This window comes from Somniosus microcephalus, chromosome 7 (assembly GCF_052327205.1).
Source record: "Somniosus microcephalus isolate GS21.2 chromosome 7, FLI_Smic_1.0, whole genome shotgun sequence".
In the NCBI taxonomy this organism is placed as follows: Eukaryota; Metazoa; Chordata; class Chondrichthyes; order Squaliformes; family Somniosidae; genus Somniosus; species Somniosus microcephalus.
This window is the reverse complement of record NC_140993.1, coordinates 273,520,017-273,538,140: the sequence shown is the minus strand read 5'-3', so window position 1 is coordinate 273,538,140 and position 18,124 is coordinate 273,520,017. Positions and strand designations below refer to the sequence as shown.

Sequence of the window (18,124 nt, the reverse complement as noted above, 5' to 3'; positions counted from 1 at the left end):
AAGGAATTGTTCGCTAACTTGGCATTGATTTTTTTCTTTTTATTTTGAAGATCGCTTGGTGGAATCGAGTGCTTTACGGAAAGCGATTGAAACTGTCTACGCGGCCTACCTTCCCAAAAATACACACCCCTTCCTGTACCTGAGGTAAGTGTGCTAGACTAGACCGAGACGGACTTTCTGTCCAGTTATTCTCGCTCTCTTCACAGTGTTCAGGACCGGTCTTTTTTTTTTCTTTAAGCCTTGAAATATTGCCACAGAATGTAGACGTGAATGTCCATCCCACCAAACACGAAGTACACTTTCTGCACGAGGACAGTATCATCGAGAGCGTGCAGCAACATGTCGAGAGCAAGCTGCTCGGCGCCAACTCCTCCAGAACCTATTTCACTCAGGTCAGTTTTTGCTGCTTCCAACCAGCGCTTCAAATAAAACACGGCCAGGTTTTCTCAGATCTGTATGTCTAGCGAGATCATAAAATTGTTCTCTCTGAACAGGTGTATGATTTAATTAGAACTACTGATCATTCAAAATCTCCCCATGTTTGTTTGTGCTGTTCGACTTGTAGAATGTTCCAGCACAGAAATGGGCTGTTTGGCCTATTCAGTCTGCGCTGCTGTTTTTCCTCACGTGAGCCCCTGGGCCTTGTCTCGCTCTCCTCGCTCGCTCCCCGTGTCGCTGTAATGTTCCTCTTTGTCAAGCAACTATTTAACTCCCTTTTAATAGAATGGGATGGCGGGAATGACGTATGAGGAGAGATTGGGTCGATTGAGCTTATATTCGCTGGAGTCTAGAAGAATGAGAGGGGATCTCATTGAAACTTATAAAATTCTGACAGGACTGGACAGACTAGATGCAGGAAGGATGTTCCCGATGGTCGGGGAGTCCAGAACCAGGGGTCACAGTCTAAAGATAAGGGGTAAGCCATTTAGGACAGAGATGAGGAGGAATTTCTTCACCCAGAGAGTGGTGAACCTGTGGAATTCTCTACCACAGGAGGCAGTTGAGGCCAATTCATTAAATATATTCAAGAAGGAGTTGGATATATTTCTTAAGGCTAAAGGGATCAAGGGATATGGGGAGAAGGCAGGGACAGGGTACTGAATTTGGATGATCAGCCATGATCTCATTGAATGGCGGAGCAGGCTATGTTTCTATGAATGAATGGACTGTGCCTCAAGAACAGTCACGTTTCTGCTGTTCCTTTGCCTCTCAGTGGCTCTAACCCTACCCTCACTATCCCCGCCTCATACAAGTAATTATTGTTTTATGTGTTCTTTGTTCATTTTTCTCTTCTACTCCCTCGTAGCCTTTCTGTGCTCAAGTTGTGTAGTTTTCCTCTAATCTCTATATTTGCTGGGCACTGCTTTTCTTGATTTTTATTAATGACTTGTACGTAGGTGTACAGGGCACAATTTCTAAATTTGCAGCTGACACAAAACTTGAAAGTATAGTGAACAGTGAGGAGGAGAGTGATAGACTTCTAGAGGACATAGACAGGCTGGTGGAATGGGCAGACACGCGGCAGATGAAATTTAACGCAGAAAAGTGTGAAGTGAGGCATTTTGGTAGGAAGAAGGAGGAGAGGCAATATAAACTAAAGGGTACAATCCTAAAGGGAACAGAGAGACCTGGGGGTATATGTGCACAAATCGCTGAAGGTGGCAGGGCTGGTTGAGAAAGCGTTAAAAAAGCTTACGGGATCCTGGGCTTCATAAATAGAGGCATAGAGTACAAAAGCAAGGAAGTTATGAACCACTTTTATAAAACACTGGTTCGGCACAACTGGAGTATTGTGCCCAATTCTGGGCACCGCACTTTAGGAAGGATGTGAAGGCCTTAGAGAGGGTGCAGAAGAGATTTACAAGAATGGTTCCAGGGATGAGGGACTTCAGTTACGTCGATAGACTGGAGAAGCTGGGGTTGTTCGCCTTAGAGTTGAGAGGAGATTTGATCAAGGTGTTCAAAATCATGAAAGGTCTGGACAGAGTAGAGAGAGAGTAACTGTTCCCATTGGCGGAAGGGTCGAGAACCAGAGGACACAGATTTAAGGTGATTGGCAGAAGAACCAAAGGCGACATGAGGAAAAACTTGTTTACGCAGCGAGTGGTGAGGATCTGGAATTCACTGCCTGAAAGGGTGGTGGAGGCGGACTCAATCGTGGCTTTCTAAAGGGAATTGGATAAGTACCTGAAGGAAAAATAAAATCAGGGCTACTGGGAAAGGGTGGGGGAGTGGGACTGGCTGAAGTGCTGTTGCAGAGAGCCGGCACGGGCTCGACGGGCCGAATGGCCTCCTTCTGTGCTGTAACCAGTCAATGATTCCATGATTTTATTTTTATTGTCTGCCCCCTGCAATTGGTAAATGCTGCTTCATTCGGATTCAAATTTAATCTAATCTTCCTAGTCAGCTATGGAACCTTCGATGCACTCCCTTTTTTCCCTACTGGAAGATGCATCTTTCCATTTCCCATCGCGTGTTTCAGGAGTTTGGGTGCAGAGGTGCCTGATTTGTGGCAACGTCGATTTTCCAATGATTGATTTTAATGAACGGAAAACTGGGACGGCCACAATTTGGGCGCTCTGGCCTCTGCGCACGATTGGCTGCCAAGCGAAGGAGCTCGACACCAGGAGTGAGTGAAATTTACCCTCGAGCAACAAGAGGAAATCATCCCCATAAGTTGTTTATCTACTTTTAATTACTGTGAATCCTGCTGCAATTTTGGTAAACATTGAAAGAACATTCAGTCCCCACCAGAAATTGGCTGCTCCAGCAATGACCTTACTGACAGTAATCGTCCCCTCGAAGAACAGCTACAGATGGGCTACTTTTAATCCATTGTCTTTGCCCAAATTCACAAAGGGAAATGTGTCCGCTGCATTTACCCATATACTGTAACCCAGTGCCTGCATCTCAGATCGTGGGCCATTGGCTGCAAAGCACTTTGAGGCACCTGTGGGGAAATGATGAATGCAAATTTCTTCCTTTTCTAAAAACTGTTATTCTGGCACAACGTGTAATCCCGGTTTACAGCAGCTCCTTACAAGTCAATCTCCAAAGCCAATTTTTTTTTTAACTGCTTTTTAAACGTATAAAATTCTGACAGGGCTCGACAGACTGGATGCAGGGAGGATGTTTCCCCTGTCTGGGGGGTCACAGTCTCAGGATACGGGGTAGGACATTTAGGACTGAGAGGAGGAGAAATTTCTTCACTCAGAGGGCAGTGAACCTGTGGGATTCTCTACCACAGAAGGCTGTGGAGGCCAAATCACTCAATATATTTAAGAAGGAAATACAGGAAACTCTTGTTTAAACGGCACCTAAATATCCGGTATTCTCTATTAACCGGCAAAATTCTCGCTCCGAAAACAACACCTCAATAACCGGCAATGTTGCCGAGTCCGAGTCTCCCACGGTGGCCGAGTTAGTCAGTGGGGGTAGTTCTCCAAACTTCCACTACTCGACTTCTTGGCGCTGTCGGGAGTCGGAACACCTCAATAACAGGAGTCTGACTCTCCTGCGCTGCCGGTAGTCTCTTCCGATCCGCCATTTTACAGGGGTACTGTGTGTCTCCCACGCTGCTGGTAGTCATTGCATTGCATTACCCTCAACTGGCAGTACTGTACTTAATCAAGCATCTTCCACCATCCATTTAACACAACATTCTGTAGGGGAGTACCCAATTACTGTATACTGCACATTTCTTGATTTTTTTCCCTTTTTCTTTTTTAAAAATAGCCTCGGTAGATAACCCTCTCCGTCATCCGGAATTTTTGATCAACCGGCAACACGCCGGTCCCGTCGGTGCCGGATACCAAAGAGTTTCCTGTAGATAGATTTCTATACACAAAAGGCATCAAGGGGTATGGGGAGAGAGCGGGAATATGGTATTGAGATAGAGGATCAGCCATGATCATATTGAATGGTGGGGCAGGCTCAAAGGGCCGAATGGCCTACTGCTCCTATTTTTCTATGTTCTATGCTTACCAGTTGGTAGAAGGGAATAGGCACTGGTAATCCCCATTGATGACAGCGTGCCACTTCAGTTTATTACAGGGGGAGCAATACACAGTGGAACAGTAAATATCTAGATTATTAGCTCATAAGGAAATCCAACTCGCTTGCAACTCGTACACATGGAATTAACTGGATTTTCTGTTTCCCTCATTTGGAGCCTGTGTTTCTCTCACAGTTCTTAGATCTGTACACCTTCAAATTAAAAAGAAAAATATTGCAGCTCACTCTCCGCATCACCTGGTCCAGCTCAGTCTCCACATCACCTGGTCCATCTCAGTCTCCACATCACCTGGTCCATCTCACTCTCCACATCCCCTGGTCCATCTCACTCTCCACATCACCTGGTCCAGCTCTCACACTCCACATCACCTGGTCCAGCTCACACTCTCCACATCACCTGGTCCAGCTCTCACTCTCCACACCACCTGGTCCAGCTCACACTCTCCACATCACCTGGTCCAGCTCACTCTCCACATCACCTGGTCCAGCTCACTCTCCACATCACCTGGTCCAGCTCACACTCTCCACATCACCTGGTCCAGCTCACTCTCCACATCACCTGGTCCAGCTCACACTCTCCACATCACCTGGTCCAGCTCTCACTCTCCACATCACCTGGTCCAGCTCACACTCTCCACATCACCTGGTCCAGCTCACTCTCCACATCACCTGGTCCAGCTCACACTCTCCACATCACCTGGTCCAGCTCACTCTCCACATCACCTGGTCCAGCTCACACTCCACATCACCTGGTCCAGCTCACACTCTCCACATCACCTGGTCCAGCTCACACTCTCCACATCACCTGGTCCAGCTCACACTCTCCACATCACCTGGTCCAGCTCACACTCCACATCACCTGGTCCAGCTCACACTCTCCACATCACCTGGTCCAGCTCACACTCTCCACATCACCTGGTCCAGCTCACACTCTCCACATCACCTGGTCCAGCTGACACTCTCCACATCACCTGGTCCAGCTCACACTCTCCACATCACCTGGTCCAGCTCTCACACTCCACATCACCTGGTCCAGCTCACTCTCCACATCACCTGGTCCAGCTCACACTCTCCACATCACCTGGTCCAGCTCACACTCTCCACATCACCCGGTCCAGCTCTCACACTCCACATCACCTGGTCCAGCTCACACTCTCCACATCACCTGGTCCAGCTCACACTCTCCACATCACCTGGTCCAGCTCACTCTCCACATCACCTGGTCCAGCTCACACTCTCCACATCACCTGGTCCAGCTGACACTCTCCACATCACCTGGTCCAGCTCACTCTCCACATCACCTGGTCCATCTCACACTCTCCACATCACCTGGTCCAGCTCACACTCTCCACATCACCTGGTCCAGCTCTCACACTCCACATCACCTGGTCCAGCTCACACTCTCCACATCACCTGGTCCAGCTCACACTCTCCACATCACCTGGTCCAGCTCACTCTCCACATCACCTGGTCCATCTCACACTCTCCACATCACCTGGTCCAGCTCACTCTCCACATCACCTGGTCCAGCTCACACTCTCCACATCACCTGGTCCAGCTCACACTCTCCACATCACCTGGTCCAGCTCACTCTCCACATCACCTGGTCCAGCTCACACTCTCCACATCACCTGGTCCAGCTCACTCTCCACATCACCTGGTCCAGCTCACACTCTCCACATCACCTGGTCCAGCTCTCACTCTCCACATCACCTGGTCCAGCTCACACTCTCCACATCACCTGGTCCAGCTCACTCTCCACATCACCTGGTCCAGCTCACACTCTCCACATCACCTGGTCCAGCTCACTCTCCACATCACCTGGTCCAGCTCACACTCCACATCACCTGGTCCAGCTCACACTCTCCACATCACCTGGTCCAGCTCACACTCTCCACATCACCTGGTCCAGCTCACTCTCCACATCACCTGGTCCAGCTCACACTCTCCACATCACCTGGTCCAGCTCACACTCTCCACATCACCTGGTCCAGCTCACTCTCCACATCACCTGGTCCAGCTCACACTCTCCACATCACCTGGTCCAGCTCACACTCTCCACATCACCTGGTCCAGCTCACTCTCCACATCACCTGGTCCAGCTCACACTCTCCACATCACCTGGTCCAGCTCACACTCTCCACATCACCCGGTCCAGCTCTCACACTCCACATCACCTGGTCCAGCTCACACTCTCCACATCACCTGGTCCAGCTCACTCTCCACATCACCTGGTCCAGCTCACACTCTCCACATCACCCGGTCCAGCTCTCACACTCCACATCACCTGGTCCAGCTCACACTCTCCACATCACCTGGTCCAGCTCACACTCCACATCACCTGGTCCAGCTCTCACACTCCACATCACCTGGTCCAGCTCACTCTCCACATCCCCTGGTCCAGCTCACACTCTCCACATCACCTGGTCCAGCTCACACTCTCCACATCACCTGGTCCAGCTCACACTCTCCACATCACCTGGTCCAGCTCACACTCTCCACATCACCTGGTCCAGCTCACACTCTCCACATCACCTGGTCCAGCTCACTCTCCACATCACCTGGTCCAGCTCACACTCTCCACATCACCTGGTCCAGCTCACACTCTCCACATCACCTGGTCCAGCTCACACTCTCCACATCACCCGGTCCAGCTCACACTCTCCACATCACCTGGTCCAGCTCACACTCTCCACATCACCTGGTCCAACTCACTCTCCACATCACCTGGTCCAGCTCACTATCATCCATACCTTCAGGGCCTGGAGTTTTCTATAATTGCTGATGGACTATTTTGTTTCCCTGTTGTTCCATCACTGCCCACATTTAATTTGTTTTGTTGTCTGTTTCTCTGTTTCTAGTCTACTCTTTCTCCCTCTCTTTGCCTCATTAAAAACTTTCCATGTCCCCTCTATCTCTCTTGTTTGCATCAAACTATTTCTCATAAAACAATTTCTCGGCCCTTGTATCTTTCTGGGAACAGGGAGCCTATCCTAGTTTCACATTTGCAGGAGGGAGTTGGAGGACTGGAGCTGGGAGAGAGTGGAGACTGGAGCTGGGAGAGAGTGGAGACTGGAGCTGGGAGAGAGTGGAGACTGGAGCTGGGAGAGAGTGGAGACTGGAGCTGGGAGAGAGTGGAGACTGGAGCTGGGAGAGAGAGTGGAGACTGGAGCTGGGAGAGAGTGGAGACTGGAGCTGGGAGAGAGTGGAGACTGGAGCTGGGAGAGAGTGGAGACTGGAGCTGGGAGAGACTGGAGCTGGGAGAGAGTGGAGACTGGAGCTGGGAGAGAGTGGAGACTGGAGCTGGGAGAGTGTGGAGACTGGAGCTGGGAGAGAGTGGAGACGAGCTGGGAGAGAGTGGAGACTGGAGCTGGGAGAGAGTGGAGACTGGAGCTGGGAGAGAGTGGAGACGAGCTGGGAGAGAGTGGAGACTGGAGCTGGGAGAGAGTGGAGACTGGAGCTGGGAGAGAGTGGAGACTGGAGCTGGGAGAGAGTGGAGACGAGCTGGGAGAGAGTGGAGACTGGAGCTGGGAGAGAGTGGAGACTGGAGCTGGGAGAGAGTGGAGACTGGAGCTGGGAGAGAGTGGAGACGAGCTGGGAGAGAGTGGAGACTGGAGCTGGGAGAGAGTGGAGACTGGAGCTTGTGGAAAATATCAGGGCATCAGGGAGAATTTCTACCAAAAATTCTCACAAATATGCCCTGAATTCAGAAATTTGAATGACGACCAAAAACTCCCATACCTACTAGGGGAAGAGATAAACTGTGTAACACTAGCGGCACACTATGTTACAGCTTGCCATAAACAGAGGGACAACCAGTAAACCTAAGAAAAAAGTCTATATAAATTATACGAATGTATATTTGTACACTCAGGGATATATCTGTTTATACACTGTATGAATAGATCTGCGTTTATGTGTTCAACCATAAATGTATTTTGATGCTTTGGCAACATAAGATGTACCTTATCATGCCAATAAAGCGATTTGAATTGAATTGAATTGAGAGGAGAGAGTGGAGACTGGAGCTGGGAGAGAATTGGAGGACTGGGGCTGGGAGAGAGTGGAGACTGGAGCTGGGAGAGAGTGGAGACTGGAGCTGGGAGAGAGTGGAGACTGGAGCTGGGAGAGAGTGGAGACTGGAGCTGGGAGAGAGTGGAGACTGGAGCTGGGAGAGAGTGGAGACTGGAGCTGGGAGAGAATTGGAGGACTGGAGCGGGGAGAGAGTTGGAGGACTGGAGCTGGGAGAGTGTGGAGACTGGAGCTGGGAGAGAGTGGAGACTGGAGCTGGGAGAGAGTGGAGACTGGGGCGGAAAGGCTGATTGGAATGGTGAAGTTTGAGTCAGGAGTAGTGGAGCGTGGAGTGGTCCTGTTTGGGACATTGGACCAAGGAGGAATGAGAGGGCTTGTTTGAGTCCAGGAGAGTGCGAACGAGCCGGCCAGTGCCTTTCTGGAACCAGAGGGGAGGGAGCAGAGATTCTGTGCATATTTGGGGCTTGGAGGGAACAAGGGAGAGATTGGGGCCAGTGAGAAGAAAGAAAGACTTGCATTGATATAGCACCTTTCACAACCACTGGACGTCTCAAAGCGCTTTACAGTCAATGAAGTACTTTTTGAAGTGGAGTCGCTGTTGTAATGTGGGAAATGTGGCAGCCAATTTGCGCACAGCAAGCTCCCACAAACAGCAATGTGATAATGACCAGATAAGCTGTTTTTGTTATGTTGGTTGAGGGATAAATATTGGCCAGGACACCGGGGAGAACTCCCCTGTTCTTCGAAATAGTGCCGAGGGATCTTTTACGTCCACCTGAGAGAGCAGACGGGGCCTCGGTTTAATGTCTCATCTGAAAGACGGCACCTCCGACAGTGCGGCACTCCCTCAGCACTGCACTGGAGTGTCAGCCTAGCTTTATGTGCTCAAGTCCCTGGAGTGGGACTGTGAACCCACAACCTTCTGACTCCGAGGCGAGTGTGCTGCCCACTGAGCCACAGCTGACAGTAAAGTCAGAGACTGACTGAGCTGGTGCTGGGGTCAGGGCAGTGAGGTCTGTGGCCTGAGGTGGGCCTGCCTTGTGAAAGGGGTTACAGATATTAAAATCCTTAGCGCATAGTGAGTTCGACTCATTCCAGATTGAGTAATACAATTAATATAAATGTTGACTAAAAGTGCGAGCCTAGATTTTCAGATCATGGTTCACCTGTTTAAAATAAATATGTTAATACTGATTTTAAAAAATAAAGTTATCAGAAATCATAGGCTGCATTATTTCTGTGTTGTTTGAGAAGTGGTGAATCGAAATAATAACCCAGCACGGAGAGCTCTGTTCTGTATTTTGAGAGTTTTATATGAAAAAGCTCATTTAAATGTGTTATGTGGTCACTTTCACTGGGCACCAGCAATAAAGTAGATGCGGAAGTATTTCTAATTCTGTACATGCGAGTATATAACAGGAATTTATCCTTAAATCCTCTTAGACTTTACTGCCAGGCCCAGCCATGTCCTCCAGTGACTTCATCAAATCTTCAGCAACATCATCCTCTGCAGCCCAGGGTTCGGGCGACAGACCATCTGCTCACCAGATGGTGCGGACAGACTCCAGGGAACAGAAGATGGACGCCTTCCTTCAGCCATTCAACAGGCCACAGGCGGGGCTGCCCGCCAATCCTTCTGCTGCTGGAGGGACCGGGTGTCAGGATTCCGAGATGGAGGACTTAAGTGACTTTGCCTTACTAGCTGCGGAAGGGCCTGGGAGTTCAACTGAGGTTGGGAGCTTGACCGAGACTGTGGAGAAACCCTCAGATCCTTGTATCGATGACTCATCCAGTGCCCCTTCCAGGTAAAACAAAGTTAGACTTAGACTGGGTATTATGTAACGAGAGAGGATTAATTAGCAATCTTGTTGTACGAGACCCCTTGGGTCAGAGCGATCATAATATGATCGAATTCTTCATTAGGATGGAGAGTGAAGTAGTTGACTCGGAGACTCGGGTCCTGAATTTAAATAAAGGAAACTACGATGGTATGAGGCGCGAATTGGGTAGGATTGATTGGGGAATGTCACTCAAAGGGTTGACGGTGGATAGGCAATGGCAAACATTCAAAGACAGCATGGATGAACTACAGAAGTTGTTCATCCCAGTTTGGGATAAGAATAAAACAAAAAGGGTGACTCAACCGTGGCTAACAAGGGAAATTAGGGATAGCATAAGATCCAAGGAGAGGGCATATAAATTGGCCAGAAAAAGCAGTAACCCTGAGGACTGGGAGCAGTTTAGGATTCAACAAAGGAGGACAAAGGGATTAATTAAGAAGGGGAAAATAGAATATGAAAGTAAGCTTGCAGGGAACATAAAAACTGACTGTAAGAGCTTTTATAGATATGTGAAGAGAAAAAGATTCGTGAAATCAAGTGTAGGTCCCTTGCAGTCAGAAGCAGGGGAAATTATAATGGGGAACAAAGAAATGGCAGACCAATTAAATGCATATTTTGGTTCTGTCTTCACAAAGGAGGACACAAATAACCTCCCAGAGATGTTGGAGAACATAGGGTCTGATGAGAGGGAGGAACTGAAAGAAATCAGTATTTGTAGGAAAATGGTGTTAGGGAAATTGACGGGATTGAAGGCCGATAAATCCCCAGGGCCTGATAATCTACATCCTAGGGTACTTAAGGAGGTGGCCCTAGAAATAGTAGATGCATTGCTGATCATCTTCCAAAATTCGCTGGAATCTGGAACTGTACCCATGGATTGGAGGATAGCTAATGTTACCCCACTATTCAAAAAGGGTGGTAGAGAGAAAGCGGGGAATTACAGACCGGTAAGCCTGACATCGGTAGTGGGGAAAATGCTAGAGTCCATTATAAAGGATGTAATAGCTGAGCACTTGAAAAACAGCGACAGGATCGGACAAAGTCAACATGGATTTACAAAAGGTAAATCGTGCTTGACTAATCTACTGGAATTTTTTGAGGATGTAACTGGGAAAATAGATAAGGGAGAACCAGTAGATGTGGTGTATTTGGACTTTCAAAAGGCTTTCGATAAGGTCCCGCATAAGAGATTAGCGTGTAAAGTTAAGGCACATGGGATTGGGGGCAAGGTATTGACTTGGATAGAGAACTGGTTGGCGGACAGAAAGCAGAGAGTAGGAATTAACGGGTCTTTTTCCGAGTGGCAGGCAGTGACTAGTGGGGTACTGCAGGGATCGGTCCTTGGACCCCAGCTATTCACAATATACATTAATGATCTAGATAAGGGAACTAGATGTAATATCTCCAAGTTTGCAGACGACACAAAGCTGGGTGGGCGTGTGTGCTGCGAGGAGGATACCGAGAAACTCCAGGATGATTTGGACAGGTTGGGTGATTGGGCAGAAGCATGGCAGATGCAATATAACGTGGATAAATGCGAGGTTATCCACTTTGGTGTCAAAAACAGGAAGGCAGATTATTATCTAAATGGCAATAGATTGGGAGAAGGGGAAGTGCAACGAGACCTGGGTGTCCTTGTGCACCAGTTGCTGAAGGTAAGCATGCAGGTGCAGCAGGCGGTGAAGAAGGCAAATGGTATGTTGGCCTTAATAGCGAAAGGGTTTGAGTACAGGAGCAAGGATGTCCTGCTGCAGTTGTACAGGGCCTTGGTGAGACCACACCTTGAGTACGTGTGCAGTTTTGGTCGCCTTATCTGAGGAAGGATGTTCTTGCCATGGAAGGAGTTCAGCGAAGATTCACACGGCTGATCCCTGGGATGGCAGGAATGACGTATGAGGAGAGATTGGGTCGATTGGGCTTATACTCGCTGGAGTTTAGAAGAATGAGAGGGGATCTCATCGAAACTTATAAAATTCTGACAGGTCTGGACAAACTAGATGCAGGAAGAATGTTCCCGATGGTCGGAGAGTCCAGAACCAGGGGTCATAGTCTAAGGATAAGGGGTAAGCCATTTAGGACAGAGATGAGGAAGAATTTCTTCACCTAGAGAGTGGTGAACCTGTGGAATTCTCTACCACAGAAGGCGGTTGAGGCTAAGTCTTTAAATATATTCAAGAAGGAGTTAGATATATTTCTTAGAGCTAAATGTATCAAGGGATATGGGGAGAAGGCAGGAACAGGGTACTGAGTTTGGATGATCAGCCATGATCTCATCGAATGGCGGAGCAGGCTCGAGGGGCCGAATGGCCTACTCCTGCTCCTATCTTCTATGTTTCTATGATATACTTGCCGTACAGAGAGTGCAACAAAGGTTCACCAGACTGATTTCTGGGATGGGGGGATTGTCCTATGAGGATAGATTGAGTAGACTAGGCCTATATTCTCTCGAGTTTAGAAGAATGAGAGATGATCTCATTGAAACAGTCAAAATTCTTACCGGGCTTGACAGGGTAGATGCAGGGAGGATATTCCCCCTGGTTGGGGAGTCTAGAACCAGGGGTCACAGTCTCAGAATAAGGGGTCGGCCATTTAGGACTGAGATGAGGAGGAATTTCTTCACTCAGAGGGTGGTGAATCTTTGGAATTCTCTACCCCAGAGGGCTGTGGAGGCTCAGTCTTTGAGTATATTCAAGACAGAGATCGATAGGTTTTTGGATATTAAGGGAATCAAGGAATATGGGGATCGGGCGGGAAAGTGGAGATGAGGTAGAAGATCAGCCATGATCTTATTGAATGGCGGAGCAGGCTCGAGGGGCCGAATGGCCTACTCCTGCTCCTATTTCTTATGTTCTTAAATGATAACTGTGGAGGCAGAAAGCCCCTGAATTTCTGACCATTCTTGCGTTAAATTCCTTGGAGATAGAGACTGGTTGAGAGTGAACTATGGAGAGTGTACGTAAGGTGCCAGACTTGGAGGGGCTAAGTTGTGGTTTGAGCCTATGGACACAATTTTCCACTGCCCTATACCACTGGAAGGGCCTCACATTCAGCAGGTGCGGTGCTTGTGATTATTTTTTCCATTAGTCGCCTGCTGCAGGCGAGGTCCCACCATTGGTGTAGGGTCTCAGAATATCTTGCCATCTGTACACAAGTGACTTAACAGTTTCACACTGCAGAGTGCCTTTTGTTTAATATTTAGTTTGAAAATGTTAGCGGGGGGGTGGTGGGGGAGGCAAAGTTCAAATGCAACTTGGACGGTATGACGTGGTGGCCATTACTGAGACATGGCTGCAAGATGGTCAGGACTGGGAACTAAATATACTGGGTTATAAAGTCTACAGGAAAGATAGGGAAAAGGATAAGAGGGGGAGTGGGGTAGCCTTAATGATTAAGGATGAAATCACTTCAATGATAAGAGAGGATATAACGAGAGGTAAGCAGGCAGCGGAGACTTTATGGGTAGAATTAAGAAATAGGAAAGGATTTAAGACTGTAGTGAGAGTTGTGTATAGGCCCCCTGGTAGCAGATGTGAAGTGCCAGATTGTATAAATGCAGAGATTAGACAAGCATGTAGCAAAGGCAGAGTGATTTTAATGGGGGATTTTAACTTTCATATCGATTGGGATAAGCAGACTAGCACATGTCAGAAAGGTAGTGACTTTCTTGAGTGTGTCCGGGATAGTTTTCTACAACAATATGTCCTAGAGGCAACAAGGGGGCAAGACATATTAGATTTAGTAATGAGTAATGAGCCAGATTTAGTTAACAGCCTAACTGAGTGTGAATATTTATCTAATCGCAAACGTAACATGATCGAGTTCAACGTAGTGTTTGAAAGGGAGAAACGCGAAACAGCTACTAGATTTAGGTCAGGCCGACTTCAACGGGATGAGGCAGAGACTGTCCACAGTAAACTGGGCAAATCTGTTAATGGGTAAAATGAAAGAAGATCAGTACAGAACCAGTTTATACCCTTGAGGGGCAAGAGTTCCACTTGCCAAAAAAAAAACAGCCATGGCCAACTAAAGAGGTGAGGGACAGCATAAAACTAAAAGAAAAAGCATACAAAAATGCAACAAATAGCACAGATCCTGGCGAATGGAAAAGATACAAAGTCCAGCAAAGGATAACAAAACTGATAAGATCTACAAAAAGGGAGTATGAAAAGAAACTTGCAAGGGATATCAAAATCAACAAAAATAATGTACAATTATATTAGGAAAAAGAGGGTGATCAGGAGCAATGTGGGCCCCTTGAAAACTGAAAGTGGTGATATTAGCAATGATAAGAAAATGGCAGACATGTTGAATAATTACTTTGCATCAGTATTTACAGTAGAGGAAGAGGATAGCATGCCAGAAATCCCAAGGAAACTAATACTGAATCAGGGACAGGGACTCAATAAAATGAATGTAAGTAGAATAACAGTAATGGCACTAAAGAGTGACAAATCCGCAGGACCAGATGGTTTCCATCCCAGGGTTTTAAAGGAAGTTGGTGAGCTCATTGCAGATGCCCTAATTATAATCTTCCAAAGTTCTCTCCATTCAGGAACCGTTCCTTTAGATTGGAAAATTGTGCATGTCACTCCGCATTTTAAGAATGGCGAGAGAGGGAAACCAGGGAATTATAGACCAGTTAGCCTAACATCTGTTGTCGGGAAATTGCTAGAGTCTACAATTAAGGATAGGGTGACTGAACACCTTGAAAACTTTCAGCTGATCAGAGAGAGCCAGCATAGATTTGTAAAGGGTAGGTCATACCTGACGAACCTGATTGAATTTTTTAAAGAGGTGACTGAAGTAATGGAATTGAAAGCAAATTATTGACCTGGTTAGGAAATTGGCTGAGCGACAGGAGACAGAGAGTAGGGATAATGGGCAGGTGCTCTAATTGGCAGGATGTGACTAGTTTTTTTTTTATTCGTTGATGGGATGTGGGCGTCGCTGGCTAGGCCTGCATTTAGTGCCCATCCCTAATTGCCCTTGAGAAGATGGTGGTGAGCCGCCTTCTTGAACCGCTGCAGTCCATATGGTGTAGGTACACCCACAATGCTGTTAGGAAGGGAGTTCCAGGATTTTGGTCCAGCGACAGTGAAGGAACGGCGATACAGGAACGGTGTCCCGCAGGGATCTATGTTGGGGCCTCAACTATTCAACGTATTTATTAACAACTTAGATGATGGCATAAAGAGTCATATATTCAAATTTGCTTATGATACAAAGATAGGCAGCATTGTAAGCAGTTTAGATGAAAGCATAAAATTATAAAGAGATATCGATAGATTAAGTGAATGGGCAAAACTGCGGCAAATGGATTTCAATGTAGGCAAATGTGAGGTCATCCACTTTGGACCTAAAAACAATAGAACAGTGTACTTTCTAAATGGTGAAAAACTAAAAACAGTGGAGGTCCAAAGAGAGGTGGGGGTCCAGGTACATAGATCATTAAAATGTCATGGACAGGTACAGAAAGTAATCAACAAGGCTAATGGAATGCTGGCCTTGAGATCTCGAGGACTAGAATACAAGGGGGTAGAAGTTATGCTGCAGCTGTACAAAGCCCTGGTTAGACCACACCTGGAGCACTGGGAGCAGTTCTGGGCACCACACCTTCCCGTGCCAGCTCTCTGCAAGAGCACCTCAGCGAGTCCCACTCCCCCGCCCTTTCCCCGTAGCCCTGCAAATTTCTTTCCTTCAGATACTTACCAACTCCCTTTTGAAAGCCACGATTGAGTCTGCCTCCACCACCCTTTCAGGCAGTGCATTCCAGATCCTAACCACTCGCTGCGTAAAAAAGTTTTTCCTCATGTCGCCTTTGGTTCTTCTGCCAATCACCTTAAATCTGTGTCCTCTGGTTCTCGACCCTTCCGCCAATGGGAACAGTTTCTCTCTATCTATTCTGTCCAGACCTCTCATGATTTTGAACACCTCGATCAAATCTCCTCTCAAGCTTCTCTGCTCCAAGGAGAACAACCCCAGCTTCTCCAGTCTATCCACGTAACTGAAGTCCCTCATTCCTGGAATCATTCTCGTAAATCTTTTCTGCACCGCCTCTAAGGCCTTCACATCCTTTCTAAAGTGTGGTGCCCAGAATTGGACACAGTACCAGTGTTTTAGACAGGTTCATCGTAATTTCCACACTTTTGTACTCTTTACCTTTTCATGAAGCCCAGGATCCCGTAAGCTTTTTTAACCGCTTTCTCAACCTGCCCTGCCACCTTCAACGATTTGTGCACACATACCCCCCCGGTCTCTCTGTTCGTGCACCCCCTTCAGGATTGTACCCTTTAGTTTATATCTCCTCTCCTCATTCTTTCTACCAAAATATATCACTTCACACTTTTCTGTGTTAAATTTCATCTGCCACCTGTCCACCCATTTCACCAGCCTGTCTGTGTCTTCCTGAAGTCTATCACTCTCCTCCTCACTGTTCACTATACTTTCAAGTTTTGTGTCATCTGCAAATTTTGAAATTGTGCCCTGTACACCCACATCCAAGTCATTAATGTATATCAAGAAAAGCAGTGGTCCTAGAACCGACCCCTGGGGAACACCACTGTATACCTTCCTCCAGTCCGAAAAACAACCGTTCACCACTACTCTCTGTTTCCTGTAACTAAGCCAATTTCATATCCATGCTGCCACTATCCCTTTTATTTCATGGGCTTCAACTTAGCTGGCAAGCCTATTATAGAGTCATAGAGTAATACAGCACGGCTAGAGGCCCTTCGGCCCATCGTGTCCGCGCCGGCCATCAAGCCCTGTCTAATCTAATCCCATATTCCAGCATTTGGCCCGTAGCCTTGTATGCTATGGCATTTCAAGTGCACATCCAAATGCTTCTTAAATGTTGTGAGGGTTTCTGCCTCCACAACCCTTTCAGGCAGTGAGTTCCAGACTCCAACCACCCTCTGGGTGAAAAAGTTCTTTCTCAAATCCCCTCTAAACCTCCCGCCCTTTACCTTGAATCTATGCCCCCTAGTTATTGACCCCTCTACTAAGGGAAAAAGCTCCTCAGCATCCATCCTATCTATGCCCCTCATAATTTTGTACACCTCAATCATGTCCCCCCTCAGCCTCCTCTGCTCCAAGGAAAACAAACCCAATCTGCCCAGTCTCTCTTCATAGCTGAAGCGCTCCAGCCCTGGTAACATCCTGGTGAACCTCCTCTGCACCCTCTCTAACGTGATCACATCCTTCCTGTAGTGTGGCGACCAGAACTGCACACAGTATTCCAGCTGTGGCCTAACCAGTGTTTTATACAGCTCCATCATAACCTCCTTGCTCTTATATTCAATGCCTCGGCTAATGAAGGCAAGTATCCCATATGCCTTTTTTACCACCTTATCCACCTGTTCCGCCGCCTTCAGGGATCTGTGTACTTGCACACCCAGATCCCTCTGACCCTCCGTCTTGCCTAGGGTCTTTCCATTCATTGTGTATTCCTTTGCCTTGTTAGTCCCCCCAAAGTGCATCACCTCGCACTTTTCCGGGTTAAATTCCATTTGCCCCTGTTCCGCCCATCTGACCAACCCATCTATATCGTCCTGCAGACTGAGGCTACCCTCCTCGCTATTTACCACCCTACCAATTTTTGTATCATCCGCGAACTTACTGATCATACCCTTTACATTCATATCCAAGTCATTAATGTAGACCACAAACAGCAAGGGACCCAGCACCGATCCCTGTGGTACCCCACTGGCCACAGGCTTCCAGTCACAAAAACAACCTTCGACCATCACCCTCTGCCTTCTGCCACTAAGCCAGTTTTGTATCCAATGTGCCAAGGCACCCTGGATTCCATGGGCTCTTACCTTCTTGACCAGTCTCCTGTGCGGCACTTTATCGAAGGCCTTACTGAAATCCATGTATACCACATCCACTGCGTTACCCTCATCCACACACCTAGTCACCCCCTCAAAAAATTCAATCAAATTAGTCAGACATGATCTTCCCTTGACAAAGCCATGTTGACTATCCCTGATTAATCCTTGCCTCTCCAAGTGGAGACAAATTTTGTCCCTCAGGATTTTTTCCAATAATTTTCCTACCACTGATGTTAGGCTCACTGGCCTGTAGTTCCCCGGTTTTTCCCTACTACCCTTCTTGAATAATGGTACTACATTAGCGGTTCTCCAGTCCTCTGGCACATCCCCTGTGGCCAGAGAGGTCCTGAATATATGTGTTCGAGCCCCCGCAATCTCCTCCTTTGCCTCACACAGCAGCCTGGG

At 47.6% G+C, this 18,124-nt stretch overlaps 1 protein-coding gene across 3 annotated transcripts in view; it reads left to right on the top strand.

Moving 5' to 3' along the window:
• Positions 1–18,124, top strand: part of mlh1 (mutL homolog 1, colon cancer, nonpolyposis type 2 (E. coli)) — a 91,273-nt gene that overhangs the window by 54,225 nt on the left and 18,924 nt on the right. For all 3 annotated transcript variants that reach the window (XM_085993812.1, XM_085993811.1, XM_085993813.1), the window contains 3 exons: positions 51–144; positions 239–392; positions 9,490–9,851. In XM_085993812.1, the coding sequence (XP_085849938.1) occupies positions 51–144; positions 239–392; positions 9,490–9,851 (610 nt within the window). The remainder of the gene's footprint in view (positions 1–50; positions 145–238; positions 393–9,489; positions 9,852–18,124) is intronic.